At 43.0% G+C, this 21,443-nt stretch overlaps 1 protein-coding gene across 1 annotated transcript in view; it reads right to left on the minus strand.

The window, feature by feature from the left end:
• LOC114366056 (uncharacterized) overlaps nucleotides 1–21,443 on the minus strand; it is a 33,368-nt gene that overhangs the window by 6,689 nt on the left and 5,236 nt on the right. Inside the window, exons 5-22 of the mRNA XM_028322821.1 lie at nucleotides 19,250–19,360; nucleotides 17,662–17,807; nucleotides 16,685–16,832; nucleotides 15,067–15,200; nucleotides 14,932–15,033; nucleotides 13,990–14,109; nucleotides 12,084–12,159; nucleotides 9,949–10,000; nucleotides 8,720–9,217; nucleotides 8,043–8,328; nucleotides 5,304–5,494; nucleotides 3,154–3,224; nucleotides 2,995–3,049; nucleotides 2,586–2,641; nucleotides 1,844–1,971; nucleotides 1,156–1,285; nucleotides 423–459; nucleotides 256–326 (exon numbers count right to left, since the gene is read on the minus strand). Coding sequence (XP_028178622.1) covers nucleotides 256–326; nucleotides 423–459; nucleotides 1,156–1,285; nucleotides 1,844–1,971; nucleotides 2,586–2,641; nucleotides 2,995–3,049; nucleotides 3,154–3,224; nucleotides 5,304–5,494; nucleotides 8,043–8,328; nucleotides 8,720–9,217; nucleotides 9,949–10,000; nucleotides 12,084–12,159; nucleotides 13,990–14,109; nucleotides 14,932–15,033; nucleotides 15,067–15,200; nucleotides 16,685–16,832; nucleotides 17,662–17,807; nucleotides 19,250–19,360 — 2,412 coding nt within the window. The remainder of the gene's footprint in view (nucleotides 1–255; nucleotides 327–422; nucleotides 460–1,155; nucleotides 1,286–1,843; nucleotides 1,972–2,585; nucleotides 2,642–2,994; nucleotides 3,050–3,153; nucleotides 3,225–5,303; nucleotides 5,495–8,042; nucleotides 8,329–8,719; nucleotides 9,218–9,948; nucleotides 10,001–12,083; nucleotides 12,160–13,989; nucleotides 14,110–14,931; nucleotides 15,034–15,066; nucleotides 15,201–16,684; nucleotides 16,833–17,661; nucleotides 17,808–19,249; nucleotides 19,361–21,443) is intronic.

Consider the following 21,443-nt stretch of genomic DNA (forward strand, 5'->3'; position numbering starts at 1 on the left):
CTAATATCAAACTTTTGTTTATTTGTGTCAATCATCATCATCATCATTTCAGCCATAGACGTTCACTGCTGAACATAGGCCTCCCCCAATGATTTCCACGTTGATCGATTGGTAGCGCCCTGCGTCCAGCGCCTTCCTACCTTTATAATGTGCGAATAGACGTTATGAAAGATGTAAATATCAATTAGCAGTAAAATAAGAGCCTCATAAAGATGAGTACAAACATATTGGCAAAGTTATAAACTGTTTGCTTACCTCCGCGATGTCTATCACGAGGCGCTCATCTTCGGTGGAACTGCGCGATCCACGCGGCCTTCTTGATTGTTCTGTGTATGTTACGAAAAGGATCAAGTTATTAGAATAACATGTAAACACAAAGAATATAATAAAAAGAAAAACTGTTATTTTTGGTAGGTACGTACCACTGTTGCTCGAATGGGCTTTTTCTGGTGGATTATCCTGAAATAATATTTAGTCGGAACTTAATTATTGTGCAATGTATAGATTTATAAACGTCACATACAGATAACAAGCCAACTGAGTAGGAAAGATCTAAGTAGCAAATATAGGGCGATGGAGCGTGCTATGCTCGGAGTTTCCCTACGTGATCGAATCAGAAATGAGGAGATTCGTAGGAGAACCAGAGTGACTGACATAGCCCGCAGAAATAAAGTGGCAGTGGGCGGGGCACATAGCTCGTAGAGCTGATGGCCGCTGGGGCAGGACAGTTCTTGAGTGGCGACCATGAGCCGGAAGACATAGCGTGGGCAGGCCTCCCACTAGGTGGACCGACGATCTGATGAAGGTCGCGGGAGGTGCCTGGATGCAAGCGGCGCAGGATCGGTCTTCGTGGAAATCCTTGGGGGAGGCCTTTGTCCAGCAGTGGACGTCTTTCGGATGAAACGAACGAACAAACAAATATAGATAGATGCTAAACTCAAGATATCTTTTCTTTTTTTGGAGTCGATTTAATATTGTTAAAAATATTTCGCTCCAATTTTTAATTGACAAATAATCAACATTGATTTCAAAGCAATATAATATACAGCCCCCATTCATAAGCTTACAAGAGCGTTATTACCCGACTTCATTAATTTTTGAATTTGTAGTTAGGCGGAGCGTTGTGTGACAGCGTTAAGTATGTTCGTTTCCCACCTTCGGACGTAGCAGCGCTTCGACGCTCTTGAGCAGCTCGTGCTGGCGCTGCGCCAGGCGCGGCGGGGCCAGCGCCAGCAGGTGCAGGCAGCAGCAGCCGCAGCCGTACGGCGGCCCGCCGTGCTTGGCGCTGACGACAAATTCAAATTTCAAATTGTTGTTGCGTATTAAGTGACAATTGTAATGGTGGAAATTACATAGACATGGGTCTTAAACTTATGCCCGTTTTTACGATCAATCCCTAAGTTTTAAGTGACCCCTACGCTATGGTAAACACATAACAGGAATTTTGTTTTTAAAGGGGTCACTTGTTTTCATTAAATCACTGCAAAGCTCGTCAATTGAGGTAGCAAATTATCTTATCCTATGTTTGCGAAGAGAGACGTAATTATTCATCATCACCAAAAATATATTTCTGTATTGCAATATTGATTGTCACACGTTCTGATAAATAAAAATATCTTTATCTTTTAACTTTATCTCAAACAAAGATTTATCCATAGTAGGATTCGAGGCCGCACCCCAGTTAATTTTATTTCTGTATGCGAACAACTTGGCCTGACACAACACATATTATTATGACTTAACAATAAACAGCGTTGATAGATTGCGTTAAATAAATACGTTACTAAAGCCTGGTCCGTGAGCACCTGGACCAGGCTTTAGATGTGGTAAGAGCGCGACTCACTCGTGAATGTCCTTCTCTTGGAGCAGGCGGGTGGTGGTGGCGATGAGGCGGTGGCGGTGGCGCGCCTCGTTGTAGGCGCGGTCGCGGCGCGCCAGGCAGCAGTACGAGATGCGCTCGGGCGACGACGGCTGCGGACAAATTCATGGTTTATAATCTTTATTCTCATTAAGAATTATCATTTCCCGAAGACGATAATCCGGGCCTTTTCTAGGCGAGGGTGAATAGGCACTTCCAGGGCAGATATGTACCATCCTAGACTGCATTCCACTTAACATCAGGTGCGATTGTGGTCATTTACCTGCCTTGTTATGCATAATTTTTTTTTACAAAAATTCGCTTATTAACACAAACATAATAGCATTCATAGAAAAACATAGAAGTTGGAGGTAGTGAAAAAAAAGTCAGCGTCAGGTGTAAATGTTTTGGCAAAACCACGGTGCAAAACTAAACTTCGACCGCGGATATAGTTTCAAAGTGCGTTCAGCGTTTACAAGAAGTGGCCCGATTTGAAAATGGATCTCGTGTGTTTTAATGAATATTTGAGCAGTAGTGATTGTACATAATTTATGAGTAAGTCCACTGTTAATCATACACCAATCACAATTCCACCAGCTCGCACTAAGCGTTTCGACGACTCCTTTATAATGCGAACAGCTAGGGACGAATTCGCTGCCTGCTGGTGTATTTCCTGAACAAACAATTTATCTTGTGATTTGTTCAGTGTAGTTATATACGGTTTTACCTGAGATTGATTCAATATCATATGGAGCTGTTCCTCGGAGAGTAGGTCGTCGGAATCTGAAATATGAAGATGTTCTTGGTCAGTTCTGATTGGTTCAGTGACCTTGATCGACTCCCATCCCAGGCGGTTATACAATGTATCACATAATAATCGACGCGTCTATTAAAGATTATAAAAAGCATCAAAAAGGTTTTACTTCACCGGTTGCTGTACAAGAAAATAAGAAATTGTGTCGTATGGTATAGTCAGCGTCAAATAGTTCCTGACACCCAAAGTAGCCCAAAAGTTCGCAACACGTCTTTGTAACTTACAATGGGAATAAGGTTGCGTTGTCAATTTGTTGGCCACTTTGGGTGCCACGAAATATTTGACGCTGACTGGTAGGTACTTATGAGGGCTATTAACATACCTTCTTCTTTAGGCAGCTGCGTGAATAAGCCGAAATCTTCCAGCAACGGCGAATTCTGATACAAATGAAAATAAATTTATTACGAAGCCACGATTTTATTTAAAAGTGACTTCAATATCACCAGATACACAAACACAAGTCTTTATAATGAACACTCACCGATTTGTTGCTTCCGATCGAAGACTCTAAGGAGTCCGTCCGTTCGCTGGTCCGCGATGGCGTCTTGGCTTCTGCAAACAAATCATTTCCTTGCCATGCTTGCTTATTTGTCAATGACGTACACCAAGCGTACACAATGACGAATACGTGTCTATTACGACGCGGTCATGGACTGTGACGCTGATGCTGGTTTTAGAGTCACGCTGACGCACGCTGACCGTCAGCGCTGATTGCCGAAATGTATGAAACGTCGGCGCCGAGCGATCAGCGTCACTCAGGAACGTTCCCTTTAATTACATACATAATATTGATCTGTCAGCGCTAACGATTAGCGAGCGGTCAGCGCGATTCTAAAACCCGCCTAAGTACACCTTTTACAATATCCACAGGAGAGTGAGTGGTCCCTATATCATACAGTGTGAGTCACGTTAAAGTGTACATATGAAAATAGATGAAACTAAACCTATTTTTATCGACAAAAAAGAGGTCAAAAATTTTTTGAGATTTTTTTTTAATTTTTTATAGAATTTTTTTTCTTCAAATTACTTATTGTAAAAAAAACGTTATAACTTTTAAACTAAGCGGTATATCCTGATAAAATAAAAACAGTAATAATGCTAAATAACAGGTGATACTAAAAAAATACATAAAATACACAAAAAATGCCAACAAATAATAAAAAATGATACGTTTTGAAAAAAATCTGAATAAAAATTCGTGTTTTTTTGGTTATTTTATAAATTTCTCAAAAAAATGCCCCTATAACCGGTGGTTTTTATTACTTTGTATTATTTTCTATCGTATTATCTTTGTAAAACCAAAAATCGCATGTCTCTATCCCTATCACAACATTTGCTATGATCGTTTGAACAAAGGCCTGCCACAACATTATTCTACGCTACAGGTAGAGACAATTTTAATTTTAACTAAAATGCTTATTTTACTTCGAAATCTTTTGTTTTTATTTGAAATCTAACTTGTCTTTATCAAAATTACAAATCTAGAGCCATTTTCAGTTTTGTTGTAAACGAAGCGTTGAATGGCGCGCCCGGAGAGGCTTAGTTCAAACGATCATTGCAAACGTTGTGATAGGGGTAGAGACATGCGATTTTGCGTTTTACGAAGGTAATATGATAGAGAATAATACAAAGTAATAAAAACTACCGGTTATAGGGGCATTTTTTGGAGAAATTTATCAAATAACCAAAAAAACACGAATTTTTAAGTGGATTTTTTTCAAAAAGTATATTTTTTTATTATTTGTTGGCCTTTTTTGTGTATTTTATGTATTTTTTTAGTATTGCCTGTTATTTAGCATTGTTACTGTTTTTCTTGTATCAAGATATACCGCTTAGTTTAAAAGTTATTATGTTTTCTTTACAATAGGTAATTGGAAGAAAAAAAATTCTATAAAAAATTAAAAAAAAATCTCAAAAAATTTTTGACCTCTTTTTTGTCGATAAAAATAGGTCTAGTTTCATCTATTTTGATATGTACACTTTAACGTGACTCACACTGTATAAACCTCGCGCGCAATTTTTGAGTACCGAATCTTGAGAGATTCACGTGGATTATGCCACAGCTACTCACTACAACTTACAAGTTACTTTACTCAATATGATGATGTTTTGTTTTTCGGTTGTTGGCTTTACACGGCTTGTGTTGCTATTTGTCGAGTAATAACGGGGAAACGGTTAAGGAAAGAAAAATTACGGAACGGAAGGATCGGATGGAGAGAAGAAAGTGATCAGGAGAGTGGATTGTGGTAGGATAAAATTATAATATTATACAATAATTAATTTACAATATATTAGGTACACATTTTTTTTAAATGTACATACAAAATTAAAGTTTGATATTGTTTAAAATAATAAATGAAGCTAATGTTTTGTATATTGTAAAATCGCAAGAAAGGAGAAGTTGGGTAATGCTGGTCGGGAAGGGAACATGGGAAGAAATTAAACCATCCAAAAAGCTTGATCTGTCGTACAAAGTGCAAGAGAAAAATATATGATTTACGTCAGCAATATCAACCCTACATTCACACAGAGGGTCTCTCACGATACGAAGTCTAGCAAGGTGAGCAGGAGTGCATGTGTGACCTAGTATGATGATGTTAATCAGCATTGTAAAGGTGATGTTTCCGTTACCGGCGTCGTGCTGCAGCGGCGCCACTTGCGCGACGAGCTGGCGCTGGTGGCGGCGCCGCACCTGCTCCAGGTCGGGCAGCTGCACGGGCCGCGCCGGGCTGTCCCCAGCGTCCGAGCCGTCCGGGCCGTCCAACGCGTCCGGGCCGTCACAGCCGTCCGGAGCGTCCGCGACCTCGTCTTCGGCGTCCACGCTGCAACACACGCCAAATCACGAGGCTATAATATCTTTTTCATCTTCCACGTAGAACGATCAGAACCGATCGAATAGCAGATCAAGCGCAAGTGGAACTGGATCGGCCACACTCCGACCGAAGAGACCCCGATCACATCCCAAGCAGGCTCTGGATTGGAACCCCCAAGGAAAACGAAAATCTGGTCGCCTCAAGCAAACTTAACTTGGCGGCGCACTGTAGCAGACGATGCGAAGAAAATCGGCAAGACCTGGAGCGAGATCAAACGCGAAGCTCAAGACCGAACGCGATGGAGGACTGTTGTGGACGACCTCTGCCCCATTTAGGGGGACATAGAACCTTAAGGGTGGATTTGACCAAACAAGACAACTAATCTCAGAATAAATCGTCGGTTTTGACATGTTTCCCATACTGAAACTGACAATGTGTCAGTTATAACACGAATTATTCTCAGATAAAAGTATGGTCGAATCGGGCCTAAGTCAAGTAAGTCATGTAGAACGAGATCTCAACTAGGTTACACTATTAACAACCCAAAAACGATGGGGACTGAAGCAGGGAAGCGAATTTTTAAATTACTTATATCTCTGCTAACCCTCAAAGTGAGCAAAATACAGGGTGGCCAAAACAGTGAGGTCTAAAAGAAAAATTTAGATTCCTTACATCAAGGTGTACCTAAATCACCCCCATGTATACAGGGTGGCCAAAACAGTGAGGTCTAAAAAAAAAATTTAGATTCCTTACATCAAGGTGTACCTAAATCACCCCCATGTATGTAATACGATTGTGCTTAGTTTAGGAGATAGAGTTAATTTTGTGATATTTTAAAATTTTATGACCTAGTAGGCTTTAAACATTTTTATCTTTTTTTTGGGTTGACTTTTTTCAGATTTCTTTTTTTAGACAGATTTGTTATTAATTGCAGATGTTTGAAAAAAATAATCACCTTCCTATCTTTGATTCAAGATACAAAAGTTTTGCTAGAAACATTAAAATTATGCTTTTATCAGAACACTATCAAATTTTCAACTTAAAAGTTTAAGTAAAAAAAAGAACTTCCATAGGTCCAAAACCATTTTAAAAACTGCGCCGTTTCCTGTACTTTCATAATAATACAAAAAAACATGTACTTAATGGGCCACTATTTCCTGTAATCGGTCCACTAAAGTGGTAAGTCGGAGATTCCGTTACATGTTTTTGACTTTCTTAGAGTGAATTAATATTGGGAATATTCTAAGTTTACATTACGTAGAACAAATTTAGAGCAGTAACTGGACAGAACATGTTTTTATTCTCAACGAGGAAGCTCTTGCCCTTCATCACACCTGGTGGAAACTGATGATTAGGCTGAAGGTGGAAGGGAACTTCAACTACAGAGGAACTATGGCTTCCTACCTCCAAATTCCGGAACACATTGTTATTTTAAGTAAGTTTTAATGAACATAAACCAAATATCCCTCCTTCTTCTCACTGTAGTAGGTATTTCAAGGGTAATAGTAAAATGTAACAACTGCCTCTGTCTTCAAGGGGTAAGAGGTAAGCTTCAGAGGTCCCGGGTTTGCTTCCCAGTGGAGGTGAAATTTTCTGCTCGGTTTGGGTTTGATCTAAGTCTGCCTGGTTAGCAACTCTATTTTCGTAAGTCTGTCACTATAACAATAATGTTAACAGCATTACTGTATTCTGGCATTTGGAGGTAGGAAGCCATAGTTCCTCTGTAGTTGAAGTTCCCTTCCACCTTGAGCCTAATCATCAGTTTCCACCAGGTGTGATGAAGGGCAAGAACTTCCTCGTTGAGAATAAATACATTTTCTGTCCAGTTACTGCTCTAAATCTGTTCTACTTAATGTAAACTTAGAGGATTCCCAATATTAATTCACTCTAAGAAAGTCAAAAACATGTAACGGAATCTCCGACTTGCCACTTTAGTGGACCGATTACAGGAAATAGTGACCCATTAAGTAGATGTTTTTTTGTATTATTATGAAAGTACAGGAAACGGCGCAGTTTTTAAAATGGTTTTGGACCTATGGAAGTTCTTTTTTTTACTTAAACTTTTAAGTTGAAAATTTGATAGTGTTCTGATAAAAGCATAATTTTTATCTTTCTAGCAAAACTTTTGTATCTTGAATCAAAGATAGGAAGGTGATTATTTTTTTCAAACATCTGCAATTAATACCAAATCTGTCGAAAAAAAGAAATCTGAGAAAAGTCACCCCTAAAAAAAGATAAAAATGTTTAAAGCCTACTAGGTCACAAAATTTTAAAATATCACAAAATTAACTCTATCTCCTAAACTAAGCACAATCGTATTACATACATGGGGGTGATTTAGGTACACCTTGATGTAAGGAATCTAAATTTTTCTTTTAGACCTCACTGTTTTGGCCACCCTGTATAATCGCTCACCAGACGCGGTTTACCAGACTTATTCTAAACAGGATTGAACTAGCCTTCCTCGAGTCTTGAAACACAGTCACCGTTGGGCTATTGTCGCCTTATATTATACTTATAACACAACCGAAATAAAAATAATGAAAACTATACGTACTTGTTCAAAACTTCTTTGGGCAGCTTCTCTACATAGATAGATACAGGCGTGCACAGCCACCTGAGGTCCTCGACCCTTCCCTGCAGGGGTCCCTTGTACCCCCAGGGCCGCGTCAGCCTGTCCTGGGGCGCATCCGACCCCGGGACGCTGCCCTTGTCTGTGTCCACTTCGTTTAACCCTGAAATGTCCTCTTGTATCAAAGTTTGTGGCCTCTCAGACCGCACGCTCTGCGCTCGCCCGTCCCACCTCACGAGTGTTACACATGGAATCATTTTAAGTTTGGGGTCTGAAAGAGATATGCGCGGATATTTATAAATAAATAGATAAATGTAACTAAATAATTTTGTTAGCTATTGAAAGCTTACTAATAAAAAGTAACTGAAGGGTGTTAAAGGGTTAATTTATAAGAACGAGGGGGAAGTTATAGTGCAATAGATATTTTTGTGTAAACATAGCAAATAATAATTAGTGAATATAATACAGTTCTTTAGTTCTGGCCTAATTTAAAGCGGGTTTAAATAGGTTTTTTTGTCAACTACACAATTTAATTTATTCGGGACACCAACAGCAACGCTACAATGTGCAAGGCGCAAAGAAACATTTTAGCTTGGCTATTTACAGGGTAACAGGTATTTACAGGTTCTATTATAATGTAAAAACACAAATAACCAACATACCATCACTCATAGCGTCCTTGGAACTTTCTTCAAACTCCTCAGTCTTAGTTATCGTTGAATTATCTTCACATTTCACTTCTGATTCATTCACGCAATCGTCTTCGGTTTTTAAATCTAACTCATCGCCGGAATCGCTCAGTTCGCATATTTCAACCGTATTCTCTATGATCTGGCAATCGTCTTCTGCATCCATTTCTGGCGATTTTGTTTCCATGTCCGAGTCGCTTTCGAATATGATACTGGTGGATGCGAGTCGCGGGTCTATCGATTCTAGCGCTGAGAGACTGTCGGTCATCGAACTTTGACTGTCTAGTAAGTCATCTTTGATATTTTGAACCAGTGATTGGAAAACGTCCTGTGTTTGCTGCGTTGTTTTATCATTAGTGTTGGTTTGCTTGGGTCGGGCGGGCGTTGCGACCGGTTCGGGCTTGACGGGCGGCGGCGGCTCCTCTATCGCTGTGGTCAGTCGCATCGCTCCGAGAAGTATTAAATCGTCGTCTGTGGAAAAGTTTGCACTTTACAGACGGAGGACAAGGTAAGATTTAAAGAGAGAAAGAAAGAAAAAATATTTATTTGGTATCAAAGATATTACAATACAGATCAACATAAGGAGCAAAAAAAAGAATTATTTGTAAAGCCTGGTCCGTGAGCACGTAGAATTTTGTCCAATGACCCTAAGCTACCCATCCTTATTGCTCGCGTGTAATTTTATTGCTGTCGCGACTGTGCGACGCGCGCCCGCAGTGAGTGTGCGAGCGCGACAGCAACATAATTACGCGCGAGCGATAAGGATGGGTAGCTTGGGGTCATTGGACAAAATTCTACGTGCTCACGGACCAGGCTTTACCAAATTGGTCTTTGCTCAGTATGAGGCCATAACGTACTCGGGAGCACGTTACTGCCACTGGTATTCTGCAGACACTGGTATTTAAATTAAAGGCACATTTGTCAATCCGGAAAAGGATCGTAACCGTATCAACTCGAGGCGGTCAGTATTCTTTGTAAGAAACTCCATACTTTAACGCACACTTTATCTTCACTGTAACGTAAACGCCTCGCATCGCGATTGGCAACGCGCGAAAAGCGATGACAGCTCGCAAAAGGCGATACGGTGTTGATCTCTTTCCGAGTAGATATGTCTGCTATGTCCTTTAAAAATATTTTATTGTAATCTAAACACTTGATTCACAATTAAATGTTTCTTTATAAAAATGTGGTTTTGAGAGTACCTGCGACCGGCAGCGGATCGACGAAGTTCTTGAAAGCCTTCACGTCCTCCTCCTGTGGAGACGGTATGGTTCAACAATTGATATTAAGTACAAATAACAAGATCATTTTAGAGAATCATTTCAGGCTTCCACAGACCAAACGCGGGTCAGAAGCAGTGCGGGTCAGTTGCAGCGCGGCTGAGGCACACTGAAGGCAGCGGCAGTTTCAAAGCAGTTGCAACGCGGGCGGTTGTAAAATAATCTGGGGGCACGGCAGTGCCCCCACCAAGTCGAGCACGGCCGTACCATCCTTTTCTCGAAGCAATTCAGGCCATTTTCGACCGCCTGTAACTTCGTTCTGGATAAAACTAGAAGGCTGAATTTTCATTAGCTATGCAGGCATTGTAAAGACACGGTATATTTCAAATTTCATTCAATTTGAACCAGTAGTTTAAGAATTATAACGGGTCAAAGTTACTTAATTTTGTCACTCACTGACTCACTGACTGACTCACCGATCATCAAAACTCTAAGGCACTTCTAGCAGACCTAGAAGCTTCAAATTTGGAATATAAGTAGTGTTTGGTGTATGAATCAAGGAAAAACTAAAATATTTGGGGGCACGGTAGTGCAACCGCCAAGTCGAGTAAAATTTTTCATTTTCGGTCCAGTTTTCTAGATACATAACTGCTGTCTACAAAATACAAAAAGAAATGAGATCCCATCAAAAACAATACTTGTCAAAAAAACCAAGTCTCGCAACTCAGTTGTTCTACGGTAAAAAGTTGTGAGATCCATGTAATACCAAGTCCAGGCCAGGAAATCTTTAACGTTTTACATAAATATATTGACTTGGCCATCGCATGAAAACACGTGTAAATTAAATTATTTAGTGCAATGGTCAAGTCAATAATTTATGTTAATTGTTTTTGATGGGATACAATATTCGTAAACCGCTTTCAACGCTCTGCTACCGCCCTAAGCTGCCTCCGGTGGGTCATGCTAATATGGCCGCCATAGTAACACAACAGCGCGGGCCCGCGTTCGCGCCGCTTCTGTCCCGCTCCCGCGCCGCCTGGTTTGTCGTTCGGCAGTTGCAGTGCGGCGCGGTTGGAGCGCGGGCCCGCGTTCAAAGGACGATTGTATGGAAGGTGGCGTCTTTTTACCACCTTATTTTTTTATTACAAAATAGTGTAATAAACCAAACTTACTATGACATGTATACCTCTTAACTCCGTCTGAACTGAGTTTGATGATTTTACATACTAGATTTGCTTTCTGCGCGCAAGTTTTGTAAGAAATTGCAACAAAATAGTGACATTGTATGTGTAAACAAACAATCCCATCCATTATAGGCTCCAGCCAGTGTGGAGCAGAACCAGCGCAATAAAAAAAGGCGTCACTATTTGTTTTGTCATGTCATATTAAGTTTGGTTTATTACACTATGTTGTAGCCAAAAAACATGGTTTGGTCGATGGCAGCGCGAAAAAAAAGGACGCCAATTTCCGGCATTGTCTTTTGGTGTGACACACTTCAAAGAGTTTTTTGTATTTCAACTTGCGCGGGCCCGCATTCGAACTGCGCTGCTAATGCCCCGCGTTTGGTCTGCCGAAGCCTTTCATATCGTTAGAAGTAGCTATACAGGGTGGAATTTTGTAATGCCACCTGAAGGGAAAGTACTCTTAATACAGCAGATAGAAATTTTTACTGAAAGAAAACATTCCTTTATTTTTGAAAAGAAAGACAACTGCATTCATATATTTTCGAAAAATTTTCGAAATTTCACTACCATACCATACAATTTTCTGTACATTAATTAAAATAATTTAAGATTTTATGGATTTCCTTTAATTTGATTTATCAAGTTTGTTAGAGAGATTTCATCCTTATCCTTGATGCTAACGATCGATGCAATAAAAATACAGGGTGTAATTTTTAACAGATTTAAGCTGGTTTGATTCCCGGGTGTGGCAAGCAATTTTTTGAAAATCTTTGAATGCAGTTCTATTTCTTTTTAAAAATAAAGGAACGTTTTCTTTGAGAAAAAAATTCTATCTACAATATTAAGAGTACTTTCCCTCCAGGTGGCATTACAAAATTCCACCCTGTATACACTTTTTAGAGTATTCAATGAATGTACGGCCGGTGTACTCACGGTGACGTCGACGATGAGCGCTTGCGCGCGCAGGTCGCGCCACGGCGGCACGCGCCGCGTCGCCACGTACGGGTATCTGCGGACATAGCACCATTGTAAGGCCAGTTTCCATCTGCCGAGCGAAGCAAAGTGGAGTTGTGCAAATGATGGAATCAGAGGTGGAATTATGTAAAGCAATCGTTATCATTTTACAGTTCATAACGTATGATTATTCTGTCAAAAACTTTGTTTAACTGACTTTATCGTATGTTATGAACTGTCAAATGATTACGATTGCTTTACACAATTCCACCTCTGATTCCATTATTTGCACAACTCCACTTTGCTTCGCTTCGGTGGAAATGGATCGAGCGGAGAAGTGTCGGATGCACTTGTTTTTTTAGGGTTCCGTAGCCAAAATGGCAAAAACGGAACCCTTATAGTTTCGTCATGTCCGTCTGTCCGTCTGTCCGTCTGTCGTACTTACGCGCGGAAACTTGTAAGCAAGCATTGTTTGTTTCACAGACTCACAGTTTCACTTAATGTTTATGTTTATGTACAAAAGATTTACAAAAGTCACTTGGTCTGTAGTCTAACTAACCTACTATATACACACTATAAAACAATAACAGTTAATGTCACAGTCTGTACAAAACTCTTACGTGCACTGGATAATGTAAGTCGAGCCTGATAAACGCACACTTGCACTAGACTGACTTCTCAGTGGAAAGACGTAAACAGTTAATAATGTTCGTAAAGTTTTTACAAGTTCACAACACAGTTCAATTCACAGTTCGAAGCCACTCGTTGGATGCGCCATTTATAGGCGTATAAGTAGGTTTAAATGGTTTATTCACTAAAGACAATATTATAAACGTGACACAAGTAGATTTACAAGTTACAAAGCAGAAAAGACAAAATGACAGTGAGAAACAAAATGCGCCGGCCCCGCGGCTCGTGACGCGCGCACCGTTTGCCTTTCTGAGACGGACTGGCCGACGAGGGGCGCCGGAGTTTATGAGCGCGGTGTGCGTAGGCGGGGCGAGCGGCGGAGCGGGCTAGTGGCAGTGGCGTTAGGCACAGTACTCCTAGTTCGCGGTAAAACATCGCGCGCTATATAGGTTGATTTAACTGTTGCTGCTACGGAACCCTTTGTGCGCGAGCCCGACTCGCACTTGGCCGGTTTTTTCTATAGAATTTGACAGCGGCGGCGTGACGCGACGCTGTGCGTTGTCAGCTTTGGTGCACCGCTCCGCTTTGGTGGAAACCGGGCCAAACAGTTCCGTTAACTCCTCGTGGTAAGTTAAACATGTTTATGTCAAGGGCAGGTACATCATCATAGTCCAGCCGCCAGTCTTGTGTATACACCAGCCCTCTGCCACACAGCGAGCCTGCCTACCTGTGCAGCACCAGCCGCCTGCCAAAAGCGAGCCCGCCTACCTGTGCAGCACCAGCCGCCTGCCACACAGCGAGCCTGCCTACCAGCGCCGACACCAGCCGCCTGCCACACAGCGAGCCTGCCTAGCTGTGCAGCACCAGCCGCCTGCCACACAGCGAGCCTGCCTAGCTGTGCAGCACCAGCCGCCTGCCACACAGCGAGCCTGCCTACCAGCGCCGACACCAGCCGCCTGCCACACAGCGAGCCTGCCTAGCTGTGCAGCACCAGCCGCCTGCCACACAGCGAGCCTGCCTAGCTGTGCAGCACCAGCCGCCTGCCACACAGCGAGCCTGCCTACCTGCCACACAGCGAGCCTGCCTACCTGTGCAGCACCAGCCCCCTGCCACACAGCGAGCCTGCCTACCTGTGCAGCACCAGCCGCCTGCCACACAGCGAGCCTGCCTACCTGTGCAGCACCAGCCCCCTGCCACAAGCGAGCCTGCCTACCTGTGCAGCCCCAGCCCCCTGCCACACAGCGAGCCTGCCTACCTGTGCAGCAGCAGCGCGTGTAGCGGCGGCAGCGGCTGCTGTGCGCGCGCCAGCTCGTGTGCCTCCAGCTTCAGCTCCCACCAGCGCCGCTGCAGCACCATCGCCGACGACACCAGTCCCCTGCGACATACACACAGACAATAGGGATGTTTCCTGGGTCAAAAAGCAAGAGTTTTAATTAGTCCGTCAGTTAACTTATCAAAAAAAACTCTACACGTATTTTTCACTTTTTCAAACTAATGAAAATTTAAAGAGATAAAGCGCGCCAAAGTTCATAAGAAGAGGCCCGTGACGTCAATGCGTGCATAAAAGTGCCGCACGTTGTGACGTCGTGCGGAACTTCAACGCACCATAACTATGTATTTATTTGTTAGATTGACAAATAAAAAATATATGTGTCCAATATTTTTTGATATTAAACATGACGGACTAAAAAAATTTTTTTAGGAAACTAGCCTATTATACAACTTCTCCTTATCATCCATTTGCGACGACAGTGTGATATCTCCAATGAGGGTTATCACGAATGAAAGATCCGCTAAATGGCGGGACGTGGATGTGGGGTCTGACTGCTACGTGATTGGTGGATTTTGACACATCTGTCAATGTCATGTTTAAAATAACTAATCATGCAGCATTTGGATCTCGCGTCAACGTATTGCCATCTGGCGGATTTTTCATTCGCGAAAACCCTCATTGGATTGACGTAGCAGATGTCACAATATCGTTGCGAGAGGACGCTATGTTTTTCTGATTGATTTCATTGCGGGTCCGATAAAAGTTTCATTTTAACTCGGGACAAGCTTGACCTTCACTGGTTGGGTTTTATTGGCGGTCAAGCTGTAGATCCTGGCTACACAGGAGTTGCGGCTGCGTGGCCTCCAGCGAGAACTGCTGCACCAGCCGCAGCAGCACGACGCTACATCACGCTACATGTCTCACCACTCGCTGTAGCTGCGGTAGGCGGACAGCCAGCGCGCGCGGAGGCTGCGCGGCTGCGTGGCCTCCAGCGAGAACTGCTGCACCAGCCGCAGCAGCACGACGCTACACGACGCTACATCACGCTACATGTCTCACCACTCGCTGTAGCTGCGGTAGGCGGACAGCCAGCGCGCGCGGAGGCTGCGCGGCTGCGTGGCCTCCAGCGAGAACTGCTGCACCAGCCGCAGCAGCACGGCCAGCGCGCGCCGCTCCGGGTTCGAGCTGCCCACCTGAGGAAGGTCATCATCGGGTCACTTGGTCTCCAGTGCAGGAGCACGATGCACTCTAATGGACGGTCGACAGCATCAGACTATGAACTTTCTTGCAAAATAGCACCCATCCTGCAACTGTAGCCGCCAGCGACCACAATAAAAAACGTCTTCGAATAGAAACAATGAATGTTTGCAGCCGAAGCCACAAGCAACTTTCAGCACAGAAACACCACATCGGTCATCATAATAGAAACAGGAATAAGGCCCTGACAAGAGCCGTTGCATAGCTCTGAGAAGAGCTGTTTCGTTGTGACCACTGCACGTCGCACCGTCCCTCATCGCAGCACCAGCACCGCTCGCACCACTGTCACCAAGCAGTCGCGGCTACACATCTTAGACTCATTCAGTCTCTATTGCTGGAGCACGACGCACTCTAAACTACAGCCACCGAGAAGCGATACCAAATGTAAACAAACCCAATGTCATGGTCATTTGAAATAGTAGGGGTGGGTTGCACCACCTATCTTTAACGGTAACTATGAAGTTAACCGGTGCTTTTTGTATGGAATTTGACAGATTTTTGACGTTTGTCAAAGTAAAAATAAGATGTTGCAACCCAGCCTAAGGGTTTGACTTTGACATATTTTAGCGGGAGAACGAGACATTACGACAAATACCGAAGAGACAGAATAGATTGTCAGTTCGACAGTCGAATTAACCTTTTGTATCGCTGCTAGTTGGCCGTACTTTAGAGGCATAGACCAACCTCGAGTGTGTACTGTCAATACACTGTATTGACAGTACACACTGACTGTCCCTACAAGTGCGTCGTGCTCCTAGACTACATAGACTCTATGTTTATGCTAAGCGAGCCGAACGCAAGCCGAGCCGCTCTCACACGCAGTGTAGTGTGGGCGTACAATGAGCCTACAAGAATCACTCTTCTTTAATGAACACACACCTATTTGTCTCTTAATCAACTCTTATGACACATAGACCTGCAGATATGGTAATAATTTAGTAGAGGACTTTTACAGGTACTAATGTGATATTTATTTTTCTGGTTTCAATAGGTCAAAGTCACTACAAACAAATGGTAATGACACTGGGCTTCACAGTTCTGGATCGTTTAATCCTACTATAATATTATAAATGCGAAAGTTTGTGTGGATGTTTGTTACTCTTTCACGCAAAAACTACTGAACGGATTTTAATGAAACTTTACAGTATGACCCCCTTACTAATAAAACTTACGCGCTCGTTGAACAGTGTTTTAAAGTGACGTTTAGTATGGAAATGTCATTTTAAAACAGTGTTCAACAACTGTGTAACTTTTTATTAGTAAGGGGGTTATTGTTTATAACCCAGAATAACATATAGGCTATAATTAATGACGATCTGTGACAAAATACATTTCACGCGGGTGAAGCCACGGGCAAAAGCAAGTTTGGAATAAAGGTGTTACGGTGTAGCTAGTGTGGATGACAGCGAGAGCCACTCACCAGCCAGGCGGCCCGCTTGTCGCTGGCCAGCAGCGTGGCGTCGGCGCACAGCCACTCGCGGCGCGACAGCCGCGCGCCCGGCGACGCCACGTCGCCCAGCCGCGACAGCGCCGTCAGCTTCAGCAGCGCCACGTGGCATGCCTGGCTCCTGCGTGACAACATCATGAATCAAGTGAAACATAGGTATGTCCTGGATAAAGAAAAAGAAAGAAAGAAAGAAACATTTATTACGATGAACATCACTTAGTTAAGGACAGGGAACGTATACAGAAAAAAAGACAGAAAAAGCACATAAATATTCGTTCGTTCGTTCGTTTCAGCCGAAAGACGTCCACTGCTGGACAAAGGCTTCCCCCAAGGATTTCCACAAAGATTGGTCTTGCGCCGCTCGCATCCAGGCTCCTTCCGCGCTGCGTGATCGAATCAGAAATGAGGAGATCCGTAGGAGAACCAGAGTGACTGACATAGCCCGCAGAATCGCTAAAATCAAGTGGCAATGGGCGGGGCACATAGCTCGAAGAGCTGATGGCCGCTGGGGCAGGAAAGTTCTTGAGTGGCGACCACGAGTCGGAACACGTAGCGTGGGCAGGCCTCCCACTAGGTGGACCGACATAAATATTACAAGAAAATAAAAAGTGAACTGAGCAGTCTTATCCTGTTGCAACAGCGATGTCCATCGCAATGGGACTCCACTCAGTGGCCCACGGTGGGGAAGGCCACGACACTGGTTTTCAGTGTGCCGTGGCATGGTTCCGATACTGTCGCTCGTGCTGGCAGGCGTCACTCACCACACGCGGCGCAGCTGGGCGGCGGGGCAGGCACTCACCACACGCGGCGCAGCTGGGCGGCGGGGCAGGCACTCACCACACGCGGCGCAGCTGGGCGGGGGGCAGGCACTCACCACACGCGGCGCAGCTGGGCGGCGGGGCAGGCACTCACCACACGCGGCGCAGCTGGGCGGCGGGGCAGGCACTCACCACACGCGGCGCAGCTGGGCGGCGGGGCAGGCGATGGCGGCGGCGAGGCGGCCGACGGCGCGGGCGCGGGCGTGCGGGCGCCGCATGTCGCGCGCGAGCTCCAGAAGCACGTCCCTGGGCGCGCGCGGCGGCGGCCGAGGGAGCGCCTGTGAAGGTAATGATGATGACTATGTTCATCATTAGTGTAAGAATAGTCTATAAGTCAATGTCCAGTCAATTAGTTACATTCCGTAGATTCTAAGACATTTTAGTTCGCAAGACTGTCAATAGATGGCGTTGTGCTGACTTACATCGCGGTGTCGAAGTTTTAAGCGACCCATATATAAAGGTTTTGAACCACCGTTCACATTAACCATCCTACTTGTTACTAACCGATTGTGGTGACGTAATAAACCCGTCGTGTACTGAGTTTGGCTTTTATTTCTAAGCTAGTACACCCTCGATTCGACTTTGACCCAAGGGGGTTAAACAATTTTTTAGACTTTTTGGACACCCCGCAATCTACAGACTTTTGGGCTCGGTTTCCACTAAGACGGAGCAGAGAAATGTTTTGAATAGCATTTTTCTGCTCCGCCTTCAGGCATGTTCATCTCCCCGAGTGGACATCGAAAACTAAACACGCGTGGTGTACCCGCCGGATTTAATCCACAAGAGATTCACGAACGAGCAGTGAGTGACGCGTGTGGTGCATAGACGTCAACGCTGTAGCTTCTTGTAGCTGTTATCCCCGGATCGGCACAGTGCTGATCACTAAATAGGTTTAGTGTATTTAGAATCGTTTTCTCGAGTAAATTCGTTTGCAATGGATTAAAGTAAGTGAATGATGCTCGACTCTGAGACAAGCTAAATTACATCATATTGTTGACGATATTGAGTAGACATTTATTTAAATACCTTCGTGAAGAAAACTTTCTACATGTGTAGTAGGGTGGTCTTTATACGTACAAAAAAAAATTTTTTTCTCATATTTTGCGGGGCACCACGTAATTTGAATATATACCATATGAAAGTCTTTCATTATTTTTTTTAAATTTTTAAAATACATTTAGTGGTCGCTACCAAGGTTTGAATTTTAAGTAAAAACAAAATCTGTATTTGTTAGATTCATTTACTTTTAAAGCCAAAGCCAAATAAAAATATTACAAAATTATTGTTGTTGCTATGAACTAAGATATTATGTACAATGTACATATTTGAATCAATTATTTTTAAGATATAAGAGTTAACTTGTTAGTATCCGACGCGTCGGTACCATGGTCGGTACAGAAGAGGGGTTGAGGGGAGAAGGGGACAAGAAGCGATTGTCTATTCTATCTATGCGATGTTCAATTGCAGGTAAAATGTGATATAAAGACTTAAATAAAACATTTATGAAACCATGATTTAAGATTTTCAAAGCTTTTGTAAATATTTTGACAGCTGGTAGCGACCTCTAAATCTTAACTAAAAAAAAAAACAAAAAAAGCTAATTTCATATTTAGAGGTATATAATCGAATGAGAAAGTGCCCCGGGGATAATTCAAAAGTCGAAAAATAAGGACCACCCTAATGTGTAGTAAATATGTATATTGTGTGTACGTGTTTGTACCTCCACGATGGCGGGCAGCCAGCGCAGGCGCTGCTCGAGGTGCCGCACCCAGGGCGGCGCGTGCTGAGTCACGGCCTCAAGAGAGCGGTGCTGCTCAGCCAGCGAGCGCAGCTGCAACCAAACTTGGCGTTACAGCACTAATGCAATAGAGCGACAGTATAAGAATAAGAATAAGAAAAACTTTGACACAAAAGAAAACAAAAAAACAGAAGAAAGGGACTTAAAACTACACGCATATTTTGTGCCAAAAAGGCGCCCGCTCAGCATTAATCGAGCCACGCGTGCATGCACGCGTGCCCCGACGCTGGTTTTCAGCGGGTGCCTCTCCAACCAACATTTTAAATACAACAAAAAGGAAAACATTGACAAGAGGGCGCCACTATCTCACCGCACCAATTTTTGCCATGTTTAGAAAATACACTCGATTCCGCATTATAGCCTGACCAGGAACATAAAAACCCTGGCATAGAGGCGCCTCAATTGCATTTGATAGTGCAACACTGAGTACAGTCGTACCTGTGTTAAATTAATAGGCTAACTTTATGTATCAGGATTCAGGATTACGGGCTAATTTGATATTTTCATAAATTAACGAAAAAATATTATTATAGGTAACCTGGTTTAAATAAATTAAATGAAACCATCAATCGAGCTAGTAGGATTTATTTTAATATCACGACTGCTTGCGACTTAAACGGCCGAATACTGAAACACTACTCAAATCTGTCACTCAGCTGACGGGCTCCTAAATTTAAGTATCCTTCAATTTTAAATGGTATTCTCAAACGCCACTCAACGGATTTGAAGCCGTGATCAGCTAAGCAGCTCTCAAATGTTTACATAATGGCAACATTTACCAAAAAAAGTATGTTTTCATTTACACAAATGATAACTTTACGTTTTTTATCCATTACACGCAGCAGCGTTTGGTTATGTATTGTCTTTTATGGAAATATTACTCAATCAACTTAACATACAACAGTTTATTTTTAGTTTCTATTAAACATAAATCTCGTTTTATCATATAAAAAAATTAATGCTTGCATTTTTATTTAATTAAAAAAATAATTTTAAATGTGATACTTTTTATTGTTGAAATCTATTAAGTGGCGATCGTGGACCGAAACGTAACCACAATTGACATTTATCATTGTTGACTGACAGAGCATCAAATTGACAAATCAACAACTCTTGGAAATGCTGCTATGCGATGTCCCCTTAATCCTCAGAAATAGGCATGTTTATGTAAAGCGATTTCATAGCAGCTATTTTGGTTGTTACTTCGTGCACTATACGATGCACAGTTGGCTGTTAGATGTGGAAGATATCACCTAGTACACGTTCATAACTTCCCGTTGCGTAGAACAGTAGGGTTATAATAAGTATTTGGTCCACTGGTTATATGGCGTTTGGTGCGGGGTTTCAAAGAGCTTCCAAATTATGAATCCAGACACAACACCGTTTCTTTAGAGATGCGGAACCTCGCTCGGAATTGCATGTCATTATAATAATATTTTTCAATAGCGTTCAGAATTATTGCGTTCCTGCGATTAGATCTAGGTATTTCCTCGAGCCTCGAAAGAAATGATAACGATGACACACATTATTTACCACTATTTAGGTCGATTTAGGTATAAGAATAGGATTTAAGATACCGCGCAAGCACTCTCAAATTTAACAGCTGCTTAAGACGATTTGACAGTTGTTTGAGTAATGCTTAGCGTTGAATGGCGTTTCAGTATGCGAAAATTCATTTAAGTGGCGTTTGAGTGCAACTTAATTTGAGAGGTGCTTAAAAATTGAGAACTGCTCAGATATTGTTTTGAGTATGCGAAATGTAAGTTTAGGAGCTGCTTAACTATTTGAGAAGCCGTCAAATATTTAAATGGCGTTTCAGTATTCGGCCGAAAGGTAGCCTTTCGAACCAAGCGTCACAGACGCAGCGTCTTTGGCTTTGGTCTTGTGCCACCAACGCCGCGTCACTAGCTCGCTTCCAAAGGCTACCTTTAAGACCAAAGCTAAAGACGCTGCGTCTGTGACGCTCAGTTCGAAAGGCTACCTTAAGTCGGCGACGACGATCGGCAACAGTTGCCGACCACAGATAGAAGACTGTCGCTGACGCATCGCGAATACCGCCGATGGTCACCGACAGTCGCCGATGCATCGCGACTCGAAGACGGGCAGTCATTAACGT

Source organism: Ostrinia furnacalis, unplaced genomic scaffold (genome assembly GCF_004193835.3).
Source record: "Ostrinia furnacalis isolate ACB-3 unplaced genomic scaffold, ASM419383v2 OfSCF0521, whole genome shotgun sequence".
In the NCBI taxonomy this organism is placed as follows: Eukaryota; Metazoa; Arthropoda; class Insecta; order Lepidoptera; family Crambidae; genus Ostrinia; species Ostrinia furnacalis.